Source organism: Acanthochromis polyacanthus, chromosome 3 (assembly GCF_021347895.1).
Source record: "Acanthochromis polyacanthus isolate Apoly-LR-REF ecotype Palm Island chromosome 3, KAUST_Apoly_ChrSc, whole genome shotgun sequence".
Lineage (NCBI taxonomy): Eukaryota > Metazoa > Chordata > Actinopteri > Pomacentridae > Acanthochromis > Acanthochromis polyacanthus.
Window position 1 is genome coordinate 4,368,252 of NC_067115.1, and position 20,367 is coordinate 4,388,618.

Sequence of the window (20,367 nt, forward strand, 5' to 3'; positions counted from 1 at the left end):
GACACACGGAGGCACCTCCGCCTGTGATCGTGTCGTTCTGGATCGAGGTGCAAGCTGTTTAGCCACATCTGGAGTGGTCGAAGCGACAGTAGACCCAAAGGAACTACCGTCGACGCCGCCACTAACTTCCCAAGTAGGCGAAGGTACAGGACGTAAGGCGGAGCCCGTCCACGCTGAAACTGTGGGAGCATATGCAAGATATCCCGGACTCTCTGAGGTGAGGGGCAAGCGGTCATAGTCCGCGAGTTCAGCACCATACCGAGAAAAGTCGTCACCTGTGTGGGCACCAGGTTGCTCTTCTCTACATTGATGCGCAAGCCTAGAGAGGCCGCGTGATCAAGTACAGTTCGAGTATCCTGAGCAACTTCGTCGTGAGACGGGGTGCAGATCAGCCAGTCGTCCAGACAGGGCAGCAGCAGGGGAGAGCGAGAGGGGAAGAGAGAGAGGAAAAGGGGAGATGGATGTCAGGATGGGGCAGAGGATGTGGAGGGAGAGGCCCTGACACATCCTCCATAAACAGAAGAAAGACATGAGAAAGAAGAAGTTTTGACTTCTTTTAACCATCATTTATTTAAGTGTGGAAACAGTCTCAAACTCACACTGAACAATTTCCACAGTGGTCAGTGCTCATCAAACCAGCGCTGATTGTGCAGCCCTTGGAGGGCGAGAACACTCGCAGTACCGACCTTACCAGTCACAGGGCTTCCAGCAACAAACTGCGACTGGAGAGTAGTGTAGTCAGCTGAAAACGCTCACAATCACACACACCAAACCTGCGCGCGAGAAGGTGAAAAAGGGACTGAGCTCCCGGTGTCACGTGACTATATAGGTTCACGTGAGCCACCGGGAGGTCACATGTGACTTTGTTGTCATTAATACTCGACCTGCGCAAGCGTAAGGATGATCATCCAGTGCTTTATGCACCACCTCTGGCGGTCAGTAGGGATGAAATAGAACCTGCAGACTGTCTACTTGCTACACAGCAGGACACATAAATAGACTGTGATCTTTATCACTGCTGCAGGCTTCATCTCTGATCGGCTTTGAAAGGATTTCACACTTAAAATTCACGTTTACAAACACGTCTGTATGAGGGAGGAGCAGCATTTCAACAGGGTTGTATTCAGATCACAAACAAATGTTATCAGGTCATTTCTGCACAAAGTCAGACTGAACACAGAGATGAAGGAAATATAACTATAAATAGTTCATTAACACATTCTAGAGATCTGACACCAACGTCTTCATGTCACTTTGTCACTTTAAATCCGTCCAGATGCTGCTTGTAGAGATGTTTGTGAGAGCAGACACATCATTTCTTTCAACTCAGACATCGGTAGTCATCAAACTAAAGGGGTTTTCTGAAATTGCTGCTACATTTTTATTGTAGGTTTTAAAAGAACAATCATCTGAATTAAAAAAGGATTCTCTTTAAGGCAAATATTCCAGGTAAAATCATCAGACTTGTAATTTGCGCATATCCAATGATAAAATTCAAACAATTTAAGGTAAACCCCCCTGAGGATGCATTCAGATCAGGCGTAAACTAACCGTGACGTCACCCGTTGGTTTCAACGCCGAGAAAATGAAGCCCGGATTTTGCTACTTCCTGGTCGCCATTTTGGATTTTTTGGAGCCAGTGACGTAAAAAGCGTCATCAAACAGGCTGGACCGGAGAGCAACTAGGGGCAGGATTGGCTGAGGACTCTCTTATCCCCCCCACATTTTACCGCAGAGGCTTCTGTTGCTGTCTATCAAGTATAGCCACGCCCCCTGGCTCCACCAACTTTAACGATTTATTTAAAATTCAGTATTGATTTATTTTAAGATCGGCCACCTGATCTCTCATTTTGACCATGAAAACTAACAGGAAAAAAATCCTCAGCTGTAGAAAATCAGTCTATCAAATTTTATTTTTTCCAAAAATGAATTGGGGTCTATGGAGAAAAAGCTTTTTGGAGCCAACCCTAGCAGACGGCGTGATATTGCAAGTTTTTGACACTTCCGGGTGGGCTTCAATTCTGGAGCCCGATGCTACGTCCATCTTTATATACAGTCTATGATTCAGATCAGCCTGTTTCTTTCTCCACACCAGCCTCCAGAGGCAGAGCTGACTGATTTTTAACATTTTTTTAAAGTAAAAATGGTCCTAAAATGATTAAACAAGGTTGGAAGCTGTATCAAAGTGATCATCGTTTTATCTGTTAATCTCACAACATGGACACCTCTGAGAATAAATGAATGACAGTTTTCTTTCTTTCAGCCACTCTAAGTAGAAATATTGTACCACATCTATGAGTAGATCCACATTACCTGTCACAGCGAGAAGAAGCACCACAAATCCTCTGGTTGTAGCAGTTAAACTCATGGCTGCTGCTCTCATCTCTGTGTGAGGCAGTAAAACATGTCTGCACATTATTAATAAAGGAAATGACTCACTAACACCTTCATCTGCAACGCAGAAGGAAGTTTTCTTCATAAGATGACTTTATGCAGGTGACAGAAGCTGTGGCTGTATGTGTAAAAATACACCTAGTTTTTTCCCCTTTGTTTCATTTATAGATATGATTGAACAGATGCTGTTAGATTAAAACAAACGGACAAATGATGTGAGAGCATGATAAAGTAGATTTGTTGGAACCAAGCAATGTCATTTACCACATCCTGTTATGATTTTAGGTTTCAACTCTGGCAGAGAGCACACAGCGAGGCAGGCTGAATGGAAAACAGGCTATTAATGGGGTGTGTGTGTGTGTGTGTGGGGGGGGGGGGGACACCAAGGAGGGGAGTGAGGTGGAGCAGCGGCGCTGGAGATCAGCAGTGGGAGGCCACCCGGGAGGACCAGAGCATGGCACCGGCGAGTAGGTGAACGTCGAGCTCTTGCTCGGAGCTCCGGAGAAGGTGGCGACCAACACGTGTCAGGGCCGGGGAGTGTGACAGCAGACCCGATGGAGACTTCAGGCGGGGAGGGAGCCAGGCAGGGGGGAATCAGAGAAGGGGAGGCCGAGATCCGGGAGGGGCAGCAGACAGACCAGGAGAGGAAGATCCGCGAGGGAAAACCAGAGTCCAGGGGAGACGGCAGGTTATCCAGGTGGGGGGGGGGATCTGAGAGGAGAGATGCGGGGAACCAGGAGGGTCGACAGGCGGTCAGGGCAGCTGGACCGGGGTGTTTGGAAACACAGGAAAGGTTAGTACTCATACAATCAGAGATACGAAGCATAAACATAGGCTAGAACGAAACTGATTGCCGTTGCAGAGTTTACTATTTGACGGCGTGTGGAGACCGGTTCTTATTGCTGGTGGTGTAATCAGTAAGAAGACGTACAGCTGCCCGGGCACTGGGGAGAATGCTGATTACCAAGTGGAGGCAGCCGTGAGGCTGCACTCCACTTGGCAGCAGCAGGGGAGAGCGAGAGGGGAAGAGAGAGAGGAAAAGGGGAGATGGATGTCAGGATGGGGCAGAGGATGTGGAGGGAGAGGCCCTGACACATCCTCCATAAACAGAAGAAAGACATGAGAAAGAAGAAGTTTTGACTTCTTTTAACCATCATTTATTTAAGTGTGGAAACAGTCTCAAACTCACACTGAACAATTTCCACAGTGGTCAGTGCTCATACAATGTTCTTCAGGGCAAAACATACAAAAATAAATTACAGTGAATAAGATAATGGTAAATGGTCTGCATTTATATAGTGGTTTTAGGCCAAATCAAACATGCGAATCAAATGTATTAACCTTGCCAGCAAGTTGATTTCTCGCGATATTTGTGAGTTCACAAATCTCTCAAACCATCTTGCTCCGCTCCCACGTTCACTGTTCGTACAGAGCCAAGTTGACACGGGCCAATCACGCAGCAGTATTCGTGTGTGGGGCGGGATATCCGGGTGTGAAGACGACACCAAGCGCCAGTAGATCAAAACAAACATGGCAACGGAGGACAACGATCGTGTAGATGCTGCTATTAAGTCAGTTTTAGCTGAATCTCCTATCGCTTCTTTGAAGGAAGAACAACGAGAGGCGCTTTGCGCATTTCTGGATGGTAAAGATGTTTGTGCTTATGTACCTACGGGTTTTGGTAAGAGTTTAATCTACCAATTGGCTCCGCTCGTTGTGAAGATCCCGTGATTGGCTAAAAACAAACCTGTCAGAGGCGGGACATACTGTTGCATTGTCCAATCCGTGCCTCTTTCCTCCGAACGGATTTACATGGAGCGGTCCCAGATTGATATTGTGGAGTACTATCAAGTACTACACAATTATTAATCTGGCTATTGCCAGGTTACAAATGTATGACTAAATCTGAAAGATACCCAAAGCGCTCTACATTATACATCACATTCACCCATTCATTCACACACTGATGGCGGAAGCTGCCACGGAAGGCGCTAACCGTGACCCACCAGGAGCAATTAGGGGTTCGGTGTCTCTCTCAGGGACACCTCGACATGAGCTCTCCGGGCCAAGGATCAAACCAGCAACCCTCCGGTTGCAAGACGGCCACTCTACCCACTGAGCCATGCCGCCCCTTGGAGAACAATAACATGATTGCAATGAGCAGGTTAGGTAGTAAAAATGGTTCACAGAATGTTTTTAATTCTCTGCTGATAAAACCAGCTGGGCTTAAAGACATTAAACTGTCCAATTAGTAGCAGAGATCTCTTTACTGACATCTAGTGGTAGTAATTACAAACAGCAACTACATCAAACTAAGCAACAAAACACGTCTCTCTCCAAGTGGACAAGCAGAAAAATTAATAAGCAGCAATGTTCAGTTACTCAGCATCAATATAAAGAATAAACTGTCCAGAACTTCAGTTCACTGGTTAAAGGTCCAAACTGTCTCTCTGTGGTTCCATCATGCTGCCTACAAGGATCCTGACAGACAAATGAAAGAAAATAATTAAACTAAAATCACATTTTCAGTCTGCACACTGACATTCTTGTGGTTTTATTCACTCTGCTCTTTGTCTCCTGCTTTTCAGACCACAAGACGTTATTGAACATGTGTCTGTCCAGAGACCCAGCACAACGAGCCTCTGTGGAGGAGCTACAGGCCTAAAACGACCTTAACCAACACTAAAAACATGTTTCCATGTGGTCATCTTTCATACATGACTTGACTAAATAAAGCAGCTTGTGTTTGATGGCAGAGAACTGGTTCTCGGTGCTGATATCAATGTAATTATCAGACTGGATATTCAGCTTTCACACATAATAAAAGCAACAAAGGCATAGAAATTATAATGTTTATAATGATGATGTCAAAAGTTTTTAAGCTGAATGCAAGAACCAAGAACAAACCAAGGACAGGTTAGCATAATGTATCCAAATCCAGGTCAGTGTGAGAGTTTAACCCTCGTGTTGTCCTGCGGGTCAAAATTGACCCATTTTAAAGTTTGAAAATGTGGATAAAAAAATATATTTTCACAGTGAAACTTCTGATGTCCACATTTTCAACATTTTTGGGAAATCTTTGAACATTTTTTGGTGGAAAATGAAATGTTTAAGATGTTTCTTTAAGAACATTCACATAAAAATAAACCAAAATTCAGCACAGTTCGCTGGATTTTGGTTGATTTTTATGTGAATATTCTTCAGAAAATATTACAAGTTTTACTGATATATATGTGATCACTTTAAATATTTTTAGGATTTTTTTTGGAAGATTTTTCCTCATTTTTTGAAAATATTTACAAGAATTTTCTTGCTAAATTGTGAGGATTTTTTAAAATAAAACTTTTGAGGGAAACTTTTGAGGAATTATTGGAATTTTCTTCCTGAAGGTTTTGCAAATTTTCAGAAATTTGGGAAAAATTTTTTGCTCAATTTTTGGATTTTTTTTTCAGACAAGGAAACAATATTTTTTGGTGCCTGTAAATGAGGACAACAGGAGGGTTAACACTGAGGCAGCCTTCTTCACATTTCTGTGCTGTCTGGCCTTTTAGCATAGGCAGACCTACATATTACTGCTTCTTCAGAAACATTTATTTTCTGACAAATGCATCAATTTGTTTCAGAGTGAAGTGAAAATGGTACTGGAGAATCCTTGACTTGTAACAGAAAACCTGACATATCAGGCAGAACGGTCACTCACAACAGATTCTGATTCTGATTGAGTAAAGTGAGACTCTAAACCAGTTATACCGGGACGATATGCTCACTCAGGGGTCTCCTTGGGTCTAATGTTCACAACGGCATAAGCAACGTGCTCGTCTTCTTTGGGCTGATGAGGCTGGACAGTGGCGTAGAGAGGACCAGTGGGGTTCTTGGAGAAGTGGACACTGCTGTAGTGAAGATCCTCCTGCTCTGCTGGCTGAGCCGACACGTTTTCATACAGAAGACCTGGGTTCAGCTAGAGAGAGACAGCAAAGGATATTCATTTATATCGGAGACATGTACTTGGTGAAGTGGAGCTGAACTGATGAACCTTTACTGTTGTTGTTTATATCACCATCTGTAACCAGCTGACAGGTTTGAACTTCATGTTCTGTTTGCAAAATCAGCAAAATTACAGCATTTATCAGAGCCAGAAGCTTTGAAAACAGAAAGAACTGTTCTACTTTTAGCTTTCAGGAAAAAAAAGACTAAATCTAAACTTAAATTTGGAGCATTATCATCAAAATCACCTGAAAAAAGATAAACCGTTTGCACTTTGGTCCAACCAGAACCAGTCAAAAACAACAACAAACTTGAGCCTCTCTGGAAAACTGAGAAGCCAAGACTGGCTCAGCTCACAGGACAAACACTCTCTGACTTTTTGACAACTTTTTGGATGAACTGCAGGCTGTGTTTCTGCAGAACAGAGAGGAGAAAACAAGAGGAAATAAAACATGCTTGAGCAAAAAGAATAAAATGCAGCATGAATCAAAAACGGCATACAGAGGAGCAAGTTATTGGACGATGCGTTCAACATGGTGAAATATATTTGATGTGCAGAGCAGAGTGAGGAATGGCTAGCTTGTAGAGGTTGTAAAAATGATAATAGTTCAACATCTAGTGTACGCAGAACCACTGTTTTTGAATACTTGGAAATATGCTGTAGATGTTGAAATCAGTTTTTAATTTTGTTTGTAAAATAAATTCAAATTCGGCTTCTTTGATTATTTATGGTATTATGAGACATTTCTGACTTCTCTCCACTTCCAGCCGAGGATTTGCTGTTTCCATAGAGGAGGAGGACGACAAGTTAATATTGCAGTGAAAAATTATCCCACAGTCAGTAACAATCTGACAGCAGCAAAAACTGTCCAGACCCTGCCTGGAGTATAAATATATATGGACACCATAACACAGTGAAGGCTCATTGACCCAACTGTGTTTGTTCTTTGATCATTTAAAGCCTTAAACAGGACTAGGATTCTGTTTTATTAAGTCAGAAAAAACAGGATTCACATCACTGATGTCACAGAGTCAGTAAAATAATGTTTGTGTCTCTTAAAGAATCATTTCACTGGAAGATAACCAGGATAAATGAGGAAACATATAAAATAAAGCAGAATATCTAAATTTCTGTTTTTCGTAACTATACTGCACTCTTCGTGTTACCAAGAAAGAATATTTTTGAAAGAACCGAGAAGAAGTGTGTGGGTTCTTTCGGCTACTTCACAGTGGAGAGCTTTAGATAGTTTGGATCTTCTACTATTAATACGTAAATGTTGTCCAAGAACTTAAAAATGTCTGATCTTTACCTGCTCTGCATTGTCTGTTGCTTCAATCGTAACAGACTGACCTGACGTCCTATTCCTTCTGTTGAGGGAAATGGATTCATGAGTACGTACGAATATTCAGATGAGAAACAGAATGTCAGTGACGTGGAACAGAGCTGCTCACCTTATCCAAAAGAAGACGACGAGAAGTGTGACGATGAGAAAAGCAGCGCCGACTCCTGCAGCTGCTACAAACGTTCCTGCAGCACGTTCGACAGTCAGAGTCTTTTCGCTGGAGGTGATGCTTCTCCTGCCAATTCTAACAGCACAGGAGTAGGTTCCCGCATGCTGGATGCTGACTGGATCCAGAACCAGGCGCTTGTTTTGGCTCACAGGTTTACTGTTGAAGGTCCAGGTGTAGTTACCAGGCAGAGGACAGCTGGTGATGCAGGTCAGAGTGACTGTCTGACCTTCTGTCACCTCTGCTGGATGTACCCACACGCCGAGCTCTGAAAGATTGTTAGTGTTAGTAAATGTTAATAAAGTAAGTCTTGAATCATGACTAAATATCAACATTTTCTGCTGCTTTGAACCTTTTGGTCACTCCTTGATAACTTGCTCACAGCCTCCTGCATTTAAGATCTGTAGACGACTCAGGAAATGAAGACATCACTGGGGGAAAAGTAACTCTGAAAAGATGCTTTCGCATAAGTGTTTAGATTTTGATGATAGTCACAGGACTTGACTGTGTCTGTAGCATCTCTTCAACCTTTAAACTGCTGAAGACTCTTGGCCCAATCAAACATGAACAAACCATTTACTCATCATTGTTCCTCTTTCTTGATAACCCTGAACAAACGCCCTGTGATAACATCTGCAATGCTGCAAGTTCTGCTGAATTACCTGTGACAACCAACGTCACTTTGGGGAAAGCAAACGGTTTCCGTCCTCCGTCAAGTTTCTGCTGCTGTGTTGTGAACATGTATTCTCCTGAGTCGTTCCTCTTCAGCTTTTTGATGCTTAGTATGTGCTCATTCTTCTTGTCATGATACTTAACATGTTCTGACTCCTGCACAGCGCCCTCCTGCTCACCACTTTTTATTTTATACCATGATTTAAAAGTGGTTTGCTCGTTGTCAGGCTGCGAGTATTGACTGGTAATGTTCACTGAAGAGCCTTCCAGAGCACAGATTCTACTGCTGCTGTAGTTCACCGTCCAACACTTCTTCTCCACAGCACCTGAAATACAGAATAACCCAACTGGATTGAATGTTGTCCCATGCACCAAAATATTCAGATTTTTTGTCTTTCTTTTAACATTGCCTTCACCGTATCCCTCACTGTTATCTTTGTCTATTCCAGGGTACTGGATTGTAACAGTGACTGCTTTCCCAGAGTAATTTAAATAAAAGGAGTCAAAATTCTCTGATTGCAGCTTCTGAAATCCTAATATTTACTCATCTTGGACAGTGAACTAAACACCTTTCAGTTATAGATGAAATACTGCATAATTGGATGTCATCTTTGACTTTGGAAAACCAGTTTTTGACATTTATTAACAACTAATCAAATAATCCTTTGATGCATAACATGGGTCAAAAAACGACCCACATTCATTTTCTATATTATTTCACGTACGACTTCTATCATATATACTGAAATAAACATTATTTTATCATTTAGTGTTTCAGTATATTCAGTAAATATCTTGTTTTTGTTCAGCACAAATCATCATTTTATTTTTCCTTTCTCACATGAACAAGCACAGCTTCAGTATTTCTGAAATCAAGTTTGCACACATGGGTCAGAAACGATCCACATGCATTCACTGCAGCATTTGGCAGGAAGCTGTGAGTTTGTTTCCAAGCAGGAACAGATTTACCTCAGACAACTATTGGCTGGAGTTGTCAGTGTGTTTGGAAATCCAGCTCTTCTCCATGAAGGAGACTCCTCTGATGAGTTACAGTATAAACTACAGTAACTACAGTGTGGTTTAATAGCTGTGTCATCTGTTATTGGAGGTATGTGTGAAAAAACTCCAAATAAACATATTGCAAATATTATGCTTGGCCCCACTCACTGCTAAAGTAATTATTTGAAATTACTGATTATTATAGCATTAAATCATTTAATTTTAAAACACACTTGAATGAATGGATCATATTTGACTCATGTGAAAACCTGATGTAGTAATTAAAAATATATATACACTTTTATTCATAAAGTATGAAAAAAAAAACAGAAATAATGATCTGTGGTAATCAAAAACAAAATATTTGAATAGAGCAATCATAAGATGAAATTATTTCATGAAATAACATGGGAAATGAATGCAGGTCATTTTTAACTCATGTTGTACATCAAAGAGTTAATTAGGATAATAACTGACCGACTATATGATCATTGACAGACTGATCTTTTGGAAGAATGTTGTTCATTCCTCAAAAACAGCTCCAGAAACTTGGAGAATCAATACCAAGGAGCATTAAAGCTGTTCTGCTGTTCTGTTTACATTCTCAAAAGCAGATCGATGAACTTATTCCTGACTATTTATAGATGAACTATTTAAGTTGCAAACAACGCTTGGATGAAATGTGTTGACTTTCTGATGCTGGTGACTGCATCCACTTTATATTGTGTGTAATTTAAGCTCAGATTTTTACTTTCATCAAATTAAAACTAAATTACAGTTGTAGTAACTTCATTAAATTAGCTTGATACTTGATTGACCTTTACTTTGTGATCATCATCTGATACAAAAAGCAATGTTGCAAATAAATTCTACTATAAAAATGAATTTGGGATGTTCTCTTTTGATATAACCATGAATCTACATGAAATCTATCTTTATGACCAAAGCTGACTGTTTGACACTGAAACAAATGGACATAGTCTCATTAAGGGAAGAAGGTAGAGGAGGGAGCGATTGGAACTAATTGAACTATAAAACTGTGTTTGTAAGAATTAGTTGTGAGTTGCTTCATACTCACAGACGTCAGCAGACAGCAGATCCTCGTGGTCTTTGACAGCACAGTAGAAGCTTGCAGCTGAAGAACTTCGAACTGAAAACTGTGGTTTGTTAGACTGTCTCTGTAAAATTCCGTTCTCATACCATCGATAGGAAATCTTTGGATCAACTTCAGGACAGCTGGTGGCACATTTCACTTCAACCGTTGACCCTGCAGACCTTTGAACTTTTAATTCTGTTGGAAAATGAGAAATGCACTTTTCGTTTGTCTCATGTTAAATTTAATAAAAGAACAGTTACAGAAACTGTGTCCCACCTTAAAGTGTGACTTGTAGAGAAACCCAAACATGAAATAAACGATACACAGCAACAGACTAAATTAAACTCTGAAGGTGGGAGGTGTGGAGACATTTGTATAAACTTCACCTCTTGGATATGTGATCGAACACGAATCTCTGTATGATGTTGGATTATTTGAACACATCCTCCCTCTAGAGTAGATCACACTGAAGCAGGTCGATGTGACAGAATCTGAATCAGTCAAGAGGAAAAGAGAAGGAAATCTTTATTTTATTTACTGATGAGCTTAGCAACAGTTTGCACATTTGTGAAACAGTTTAGCCAACAGTTTTGGATGATGAGGAGGAGGAGCCAATCATAGTCACTCACCCACTGAGACTTCAGGAGCTCTGAGAGCCTCGTAGCCTTTGACAGCACAGGAGTATCTGACTGCTTCATCACCGCTGAGCAGCTCTTGGTACCAGGGAGACCAGTCCTCATAGAGAAGAGCTCCGTTCTTGTACCAGATGTAGGCTGCAGGGTTTTCAGTCAGAGGACAGCTGGTGCTGCACATCAGAGTTACTGTCTGTCCCTCTGTGGAGGGAAACACCTTCACCTGCAGGTCTGAGGGCATGGTAAATTAAATGTAAAATTCCATGTCTGTTGCAGCAATTCTGGTTGTAATAGTCATGAATAAGGATAGTACCTGAAACAGTGAGCTGAACTGCATTTTCCAAACAACCTGCAGGTTTCTCATGATTGTTGCTGCAGCAGTAATATTTTGGGTCATTTCGTCTCAGATCATTGATGGTCAGAGTAGGGGGGCTTTCTTCAGACATCTTGTAATTTCCATGACTTTCATCTGCAGAGATCTCCTTCTGAACATAGCTGTCACCGTCCTTGTGTACAGTGTACCATTTCATACTCGGTGAGCGAGACGAGCAGGGCAGAGCCACCGAAGATCGTTTCAAAGCACAGATGCTTTTTGTCTCACCATTCACCCCTTTAACAGAAGCTTTAATGAGCAAACATCTGCATTTGTTTCATACCGTTTCAAGAGCTGATTGTTACATGTCACATGAACATTTCTGTTATCTATAAACATTTAAACTGTTTGTTTTATAGTCAATCAACGAAACAGATTTTTTCAAAGTATAAACAGTAACTCATACCTGAGATGGAAATGAAGAAACCCATCAACACACCTGGCAGCAGCATGGCTCTTGTAGTCCTTAAGTGTTTATTCAGAAAGTTGGTTGGACAACAGTAATTGAATTAGCCTGACCACAGCTGCTGCCCAAAAGAGAAAGTTGAACATTGAGCAGTGGTTAAAAAAGCAGCAGTTGGTCTGGAGAAGTGCAGTAACCATCCAGCTCTGATGGTCTGATTACAACACTTCCTTCCTTCCTCCTATGTCTATTTCCTGAGATAAAGATGCAGTTCAAGTAAAGAATACACTTGATGTGCATGTTGATCAAGAAGACCCTTTCCCTGTAATATATAGAAATAATTTATTTTTACATGATTGTAGATATACATGTACACCACCGTTTAAAGGTTTGGGGTCACTTAAAAATGTGCTTGTTTTTTAAAAAAAAGAAAAGTATTTCTTTTTAGTGAAGATAACATTAAATTAATCAGAAACACAGTCTAGACATTGTTAATGTGGTAAATGACTATTCTAGCTGGGCAACATCATTACAGGATGGTCTTAGTGGGTCACTGGGTCACTGGGCCCAAATTCTGAGTATCCACCAGCTGTATATACACAGTGACACTTTCCACTTCATGACGTGACTTTTTTCTAATTTTCTGTTGGTTTTTTTTAAAGTTTGTTCTTCATAATGTCTTACTTTTTTGCAGGGCCTTGAGAAACAGTCACTTTGCTTTTGACTGCACATACTGTATAAACATGTGACAAATAAAAACTCTTGAAGCTCTTGAATCTTTATCTTCAAAACATCACTATCAATGCTTATTCAAATCATGGAAACTGCAAAATGAACTGTACAACTTCTGCACACACACACACACACACACACACACACACACACACACACACACACACACACACACACACACACACACACACACGTTTGTTTTTCTATACCGGTGGGGACTTACCATTGACTCCCATTCATATCTAACTCCTAACCCTTACCCTAACCCGAACCTTAACCATCACCAAATCAATGCCTAACCCTAAACAAACGTTTTTGCACTTTTACATTTTTTATTAACAACAATATGGCTAAGAAAACGGTGTTGCCACCCGTGGGGACCTCATTTTAGGTCCCCACCGTAAGACAAGTCCCCACCTTTATAGCAAATAGTCAGGTCAAAGTCCCCACCGGTATAGCAGAAACAAGTACACACACACACACACACACACACACACACACACACACACACACACACACACACACACACACACACACACACACACACACACAAAGTGCCTGTATTTATTAGCTCACATACAGCATGCGTTCAGAGGCCCTTCCTCCTCTCTGCGCTCTCTAGCACTTCAGGCTCTGTCCTCCAGAGGGCGCCATTATCCCAGCCCATGATCCCAGCAGCAGATTATCTTTCAGTGAAACAGAACGCTACGCTGCTGAGGCATTTGGTGGGCTTTTCTTTTCCACTGTTGCAAGCATAATTTACACTGTAAGCTGTTTATTTCATTCATGTTAATGTACACTATATTGCCAAAAGTATTCACTCACCTGTCTTGACTCGCATATGAACATAAGTGACATCCCATTCCTAATCCATAGGGTTCAATGTGATGTCGGTCCACCCTTTACAGCTAGAACAGCTTCAACTCTTCTGGGACGGCTGTCTACAAAGTTTAGGAGTGTGGTTATGGGAATTTTTCACCATTCTTCTAGAAGCGCATTTGTGAGGTCACACTGATGTTGGACAGAAGGCCTGGCTCTCAGTCTCTGCTCTAATTCATCCCAAAGGTGTTCTATCAGGTTGAGGTCAGGACTCTGTGCAGGCCAGTCAAGTTCATCCACACCAGACTCTGTCATCCATGTCTTTATGGACCTTGCTTTGTGCACAGGTGCACAGTCATGTTGGAAGAGGAAGGGTCCAGATCCAAACCCAGATAGCAAACTATGGGTGAATCAATGTTGAATCTATGTTGAGACTTAACGTAGAAATTATACAGAAAGCGCAAGGTTGATAAAATGTTGAGTCAACATTTGCTTACATAGATTACATGTTTGCAAACATAGATTCAACATTAATTAAACATTGACCTGTCAAACATTTTAATTAAACCAAAATACAATGTAGATTCAATGGTATCTTTTAAACACAAACTTCAATGTTGACAAAATGTTGTTGAATCAACGTTGATCCAACCATCAGTCTTCAACCGTAACCACAAATGGAAGTGATTGGAACACCTGATTCTGATTATTTGGATGGGTGAGCAAATGCTTTTGGCAATATAGTATACATACTTACATACATAAGGATAAACTTTATTGATCCCATAGAGGGGAAAATTCACCGTTACAGCAGCTCCAAAGAAAAAGTAGAAGAGGATGTGTCACCACAGAGGATAAAGAGGAAGGCCACTGATTATGGTGTGGCTCCTGAAGAAGACAAGGTGTAGTCTGAGTGACAGCAACAGCAACAGCGATACACTGAGCAGAGCTGCAGACACTGTGGACCTCAGCTGCAAAGTTTTCAACAACAGCTCACCTGAAGAACAACAAATCTTTGAGATGTCCTCCACTGCAAATATAAGCAAAAGTAAACAGAGGAATGAATGAAGTTCAGTTTGTGTGCTTTGATTCCGATGTATTGTTGAAGAAATTCCACTCTTAGTCCTTCAAAGTTTGCTGTACCGAGGTGTTTGTTGGCAATCCAGTATACGGTGGGCTTACCAACACAGAGTGTGAGTCTGTAAAGGTAAGCTGAACCAGAAGATTACACATTTTATAGGAATGGTCAGAGAGTGGGTCAGAGTGTAAGGAGAGGAGCTGTATGTAAATACCAAGGTCATTAGTGGTTAATTTATGTATTACTGCTAATCACTGACAGAGTATAAGGCAATAAAGAACAACAGGAGATGAATCAAGTGTCCTGGTAGACCAACAAAGGGTAAGAGATGAGAGGTCTGACCAAAGGCGTCAGTTTGTTTTTTAAAGTGGGGGGGATGGAGACCACAGCACTTTGAGAAAATGTCGAAGAACGGCGGCAAAATGCCACAAGCTCGGCAGGAACTCACAACCACCGTACTAAAGGCAGAGGCTCAAGCTGTTGAGCTATCGGTACAGGTAGAGGGGTCTGTGGGCCGCTATAATACTGATTCTCCAGGGCCGAAATTTTGCTCCTGCACGCCTCTGGTCGGAGCTTTCACTTGGCACAGGCGCAAATTTAGCATCTGCGCGGTTTTTTTTTAACCTCACGAAGGTGTGCTGCATGTCTGTGCAACTCTCGGCCGAGTGCGGATGGTGCGTTCAGGAGCGTCAGAATTTTCTATACTACTGAAAATAACTGGGTTTACAACGGCTTACATGTGAAGAATTTGAATGTGTTGGAGACAAAATGACCCCTGACAAAAAGTGGGGGGACACATCCCCACCGTCCCCCCCTAAACTGACGCCTATGGGTCTGACAAACAGTTTCAAATAACAGATAAGCGACAACAAAACGTAAGAGGGGGAGTCTGACAGACAGCAACAAATATCAAAAGACAAAAGAATTGTGGATAACAGTGTGATATGGAATGAAAGAGTGACACTGGAAGGTATCTCGAGCAAAAAGTGTGCTGTATTCTTCATCAGGATCTAAATGAAGGATCCCTACCAGTCTAGTGGTAGGGAGATCAAACATCAGGAGTCTTCATGGGCTTTAGTGGGGACATTTGTGTAATCCAAAAAAAAAGGAAAGAAAGAAAACCAAACGTGAAGAAAGACGACAGTGTCCTTATGATCCATGAGGCTGAACCACCATTTCTTACCATGACTGGTGTTCCTGATGCCGTTCCACAAGTGAATCTGTTTCAGTGGATTTTTCAGTTTAGTGTTGACAGTGCTGATAGAAATGAAGCTCCTCACATCTTGAGACTGTTTCACTTGTAACTGCTACAGAGAGAACTGACTGCTCAGCAGCAACGCAGCAAAATATTTCAATACAATCATGTTCAGAGGATATTCTTAGGAGTCTAACAGGAAATACTGAGCAAGTGTCCACAAAATCATGGGAAAAGCTTTTTAAAAAAGTTTTATATAATCCACAAAACGACATAAAATGTTCCAAGTTCAGTAGATGGGATTTGTCCAGGACACTACGATGATGGAAGTGCATTGATACTTTGTTTAGTACACTGTAGCACAGACACACAACAACCAGAGCTATCAACGGGTTGAAAGTGTCATTTTTTTAGTGGTTGGTTTAAAATTACAATGAATTGCTCTTGTTTGTCTAAACAAAGCATCTTCATGCAAAATGACATCCTTAAGTGATTTAAATGATGCTTAGTGTAGAAACAGCCACAGAAAAAAGAGTCAGCTTCAGCTACAAAGTTCTGACCATGAAAAGAAACATCTTCATTTTTCTTTCCATTGCTGTGGAGGGAGATGAAGGAAAACACAATTTTGTCTTGAACATTTTTCCGAAATGTGGCGTTCACTTCAAAGCCTGGTTTCTCCACCTGTAAGTGGACCATGAAGATGTTTTGTTTGTGCAGACAAGATAGAGCCATGCAAAGTCATGTCCAGAAGTGATTTAAATGACATTTAGTGAAGAGACATCCACAGAAAACATTGTCAGCTTCAGCTACAGAGCAGTGATCATGGAGAGAATCATCTTCTTTATTTGTCTTTGCGTTGCTGTTGAGGGAAATATCGGAAAACATGTTTTTATCAAAAACAGAGTAACCTGGTCTGAAGCTCAGGCTTACTGTCGACAACATCACACTGATCTCTCTTCTTTTAATAGTCAGAGTGAGATAGACAAGCTTCCAAGAACTGCAAATGGAAATCTTCCCTCTGGATGGATCGGCCTTTATCGAGATCCCAACAACAAAACTGCTTGGAAGTGGTCAGGAGGAGGACACGTTACATACCAGAACTGGGGTTATGGACAACCAGATAATATAGGGGGCATTGAGAACAATGCAGCGATTTCTTGGAATGGACAATGGCATGATATTAGAGGCAGCTATTCCGACTACTTCTACTGCATTGATGTGACTGTGGTGGAGGAGAAGATGTCCTGGGAAGACGCTCTGAGCCACTGCAGAGAGAAACAAACTGATCTCCCCAGTCTGCTCTCTGAGACCCATCGGCTTCTGGCCCACACTCAGATCAAGCACAAGAACATCAGTGAGCGGGTGTGGATGGGTCTGCGTTTCCTGGGTGACCGCTGGATGTGGATGAACGGTGACCCTCTGGAATATGAAGAAGGAGCTCAGTACCAGCAGTGTCCAGTCATGAAACGCTGTGGAGCTTTAACCAAAGAGGGACTGTGGGAGAACTGGGACTGTCAAGACAAACTCAACTTCATCTGTGTCTGACACATTCTGGAGAGAGAACAGATTAACTTAAACATATACTGATACTTATAGAAATTCATCTAAACTGTCAGTTGTTTGCTTCTCTGTGATCAGACTATATTCATCAGTAATTTTCCAGTTTGGTGGTTTGTATTTGTCAGGTGAAGGGTTTGTGTGTTTCTTGTTTTGTGAGTGAAATTAGAATACATTGTGAGAACATTTGAATAGATGAGTGATTTTTAAAGTATCCTCTGGTGATGTTGTTGTAGAATAAAGTTACAGTGAGAATTAATATGTTCACTTGTTTGCAAGAGCAAGCAGGAAAAATATCTAAATAATGATGTGTTCTGTCCTTGTTTAACTTTCTGTACTTGATTTATTTCAAAGAAACATTTTCAGCTCAAACATAAATGTCACAACTGATGAACTTTTTCTTGTTTTTTATTTGGTGTTTTGTACTTGTCAGGTGAAGGGTTTTGTGTTTCATGACCTTGTCTTGTGATGTAAATTAGAATATGATGTCAGGACATTTGAATGGATCAGTGATTTTCAAAGTATCCTCTGGTGACGTTGTTACAGAGCTGCTTAACATGTTAACTGGTTCACATTTTGACCTATTCAGCAAGTTTTTATCAATAAATACATTTTAAAAAATTCTCCCTCTGTCTGTGTAATCTGTAATGAAAAGCTGAGAATCCCAGTAAACCTATAAATAATGCCATTTAACATTTAAATACCTTCATGATGAGCTGATTAGAATCTGTCCTGATCTGACATGAAGTCTTCGTATCTTCATCAATCCTGAATTTCACATCAGAACTTTGTGAACATATTCCAGTCCACACCTGTGACCTCAACAAGTACCTGCAGGGCAGAAAATAGCTGGAGGAGTGTGAGGCAAAGGTACAAACCATGATGGTGGAGTGTTCTTGTGTTGTGTGTCTGAGTTGGTTCACAGCTGGAATGTCACATTTGTTCTCTTGGTGCTGTGAGATTCCAACGTTGTCTGTTTTTCCACTTTTTCAATAAATGCTCAATGGGCAGAGACGTTTTTCATCCCTGACCATCATGAACGAGGATGCTGACATCAGTGCTGAGTTGTCTGCAGGTAGGACACACTAGATCACCCAAAACAACCAGAGCTATCAATGGGTTGAAACACCTACAAAGCACTGGATTACAGAATATCTTTGTTAAATATTTCAAGTGGAAAATAAAAGGAATTTATATCCACTGTGTTCATTTTTCTGTTCTCTCATCTTATTTAGTGTTCTGTTCTTGTGAGAGTCATTTGTTTTAGTATTTGGTTTGAAGTTACAATGAAGTATTCTTGTTTGTTTAAAGAAAACATCTTCATGCAAAGTTACATCCTCAAGTGATTTGAATGACACTTAGAGAAAGATCAGTCACAGAAAAAAACAGCTTCAGCTTGTTGCAGCTTGGCTCACAGGCTGCAACAAAACAGGGAGACAAACCAGTGACTGAAAATGATTTTATTGTAACTAAACAATCCACAATGTGCACAACAAACCACAATCAGAAAGCCCAAAAACATGCAGCTGAAGCTCCCACAGGAGGGAGGAAGGTTATATAGAGCTGAGCCACTTGATACAGGTGTGGCTCATCAGCTGACGACCCTCAGCTCAAGCAAGACAGGAACACCTGTCCAGGTGGAGGGTCGTTAAAGTTACAAAGTTCTGACCATTAAAAGAAACATCTTCAGTTTTCTTTACATTGCTGATGAGGGAGATGAAGGAAAACATTTTTATCCTGAACACTTTCACCAAATGTGGCATTCACTTCAAAGCCTGGTTTCTCCACCTGTCAGTGGACCATGAACATGTTTTGTTTGTGCAGACAAGATAGAGCCATGCAAAGTCATGTCCTGAAGTGATTTAAATGACATTTAGTGAAGAGACAGCCACAGAAAACATTGTCAGCTTCAGATACAGAGCAGTGATCATGGAGAGAATCATTTTCTTTGTCTGTCTTTGCGTTGCTGTTGAGGGAAATATTGGAAAACATGTTTTTATCGAGAACAAAACAACCTGGTCTGAAGCTCAGGCTTACTGTCGACAACATCACACTGATCTCTCTTCTTTTAATAGTCAGAGTGAGATAGACAAGCTTCCAAGAGCTGCAAATGGATATCTTCGCTCTGGATGGATCGGTCTTTATCGAGATCCCAACAACAAAACTGCTTGGAAGTGGTCAGGAGGGGGACACGTTACATACCAGAACTGGCATAATGGACAACCAAATAATTATGGGGGCATTGAGAACTATGCAGCGATTTCTTGGAATGGACAATGGTATGATAGAAGAGGCAGCAAATCTCACTACTTCTACTGCATGGATGTGACTGTGGTGGAGGAGAAGATGTCCTGGGAAGACGCTCTGAGCCACTGCAGAGAGAAACAAACTGATCTCCCCAGTCTGCTCTCTGAGACCGATCGGCTTCTGGCCCACACTCAGATCAAGCACAAGAACATCAGTGAGCGGGTGTGGATGGGTCTGCGTTTCCTGGGTGACCGCTGGATGTGGATGAACGGTGACCCTCTGGAATATGAAGAAGGAGCTCAGTACCAGCAGTGTCCAGTCAGGAAACGCTGTGGAGCTTTAACCAAAGAGGGACTGTGGGAGAACTGGGACTGTCAAGACAAACTCAACTTCATCTGTGTCTGACACATTCTGGAGAGAGAACAGATTAACGTAAACATATACTGATACTTATAGAAATTCATCTAAACTGTCAGTTGTTTGCTTCTCTGTGATCAGACTATATTCATCAGTAATTTTCCAGTTTGGTGGTTTGTATTTGTCAGGTGAAGGGTTTGTGTGTTTCTTGTTTTGTGAGTGAAATTAGAATACGTTGTGAGAACATTTGAATAGATGAGTGATTTTTAAAGTATCCTCTGGTGATGATGTTGTAGAATAAAGTTAGAGTGAGAATTAAC

General features: G+C 41.3%; 2 protein-coding genes across 2 annotated transcripts; one reads left to right on the plus strand and one right to left on the minus strand.

Moving 5' to 3' along the window:
- Positions 1 to 3,550: 3,550 nt before the first annotated feature.
- Positions 3,551 to 12,217, minus strand: LOC110972711 (pregnancy-specific beta-1-glycoprotein 3-like). The gene is made up of 9 exons (XM_022223068.2): positions 12,066 to 12,217; positions 11,600 to 11,896; positions 11,284 to 11,517; positions 11,041 to 11,145; positions 10,637 to 10,849; positions 8,550 to 8,885; positions 7,831 to 8,155; positions 7,689 to 7,746; positions 3,551 to 6,352 (listed from the first exon to the last, which is right to left on the minus strand). The coding sequence occupies exons 1-9, from the start codon at positions 12,109 to 12,111 to the stop codon at positions 6,158 to 6,160; spliced, it is 1,809 nt and encodes a 602-aa protein (XP_022078760.2). The 5' UTR covers positions 12,112 to 12,217; the 3' UTR covers positions 3,551 to 6,157.
- Positions 12,218 to 19,762: 7,545 nt separating this feature from the next.
- On the plus strand, positions 19,763 to 20,095 carry LOC127533281 (snaclec 5-like). Its single transcript, XM_051945904.1, has one exon. The coding sequence runs from the start codon at positions 19,763 to 19,765 to the stop codon at positions 20,093 to 20,095; it is 333 nt and encodes a 110-aa protein (XP_051801864.1).
- Positions 20,096 to 20,367: the final 272 nt, after the last annotated feature.

Coding starts and splice junctions, on each gene's coding strand:
- LOC110972711 (XM_022223068.2), bottom strand. CDS start 12,111: ATGCTGCTGCCAGGTGTGTTGATGGGTTTCTTCATTTCCATCTCAG. Junction 11,897..12,065: donor TTTCTTCATTTCCATCTCAG/GTATGAGTTACT, acceptor CTTCTGTTAAAG/GGGTGAATGGTGAGACAAAA. Junction 7,747..7,830: donor GTCGTCTTCTTTTGGATAAG/GTGAGCAGCTCT, acceptor TTCCCTCAACAG/AAGGAATAGGACGTCAGGTC.
- LOC127533281 (XM_051945904.1), top strand. CDS start 19,763: ATGGATGTGACTGTGGTGGAGGAGAAGATGTCCTGGGAAGACGCTCTG.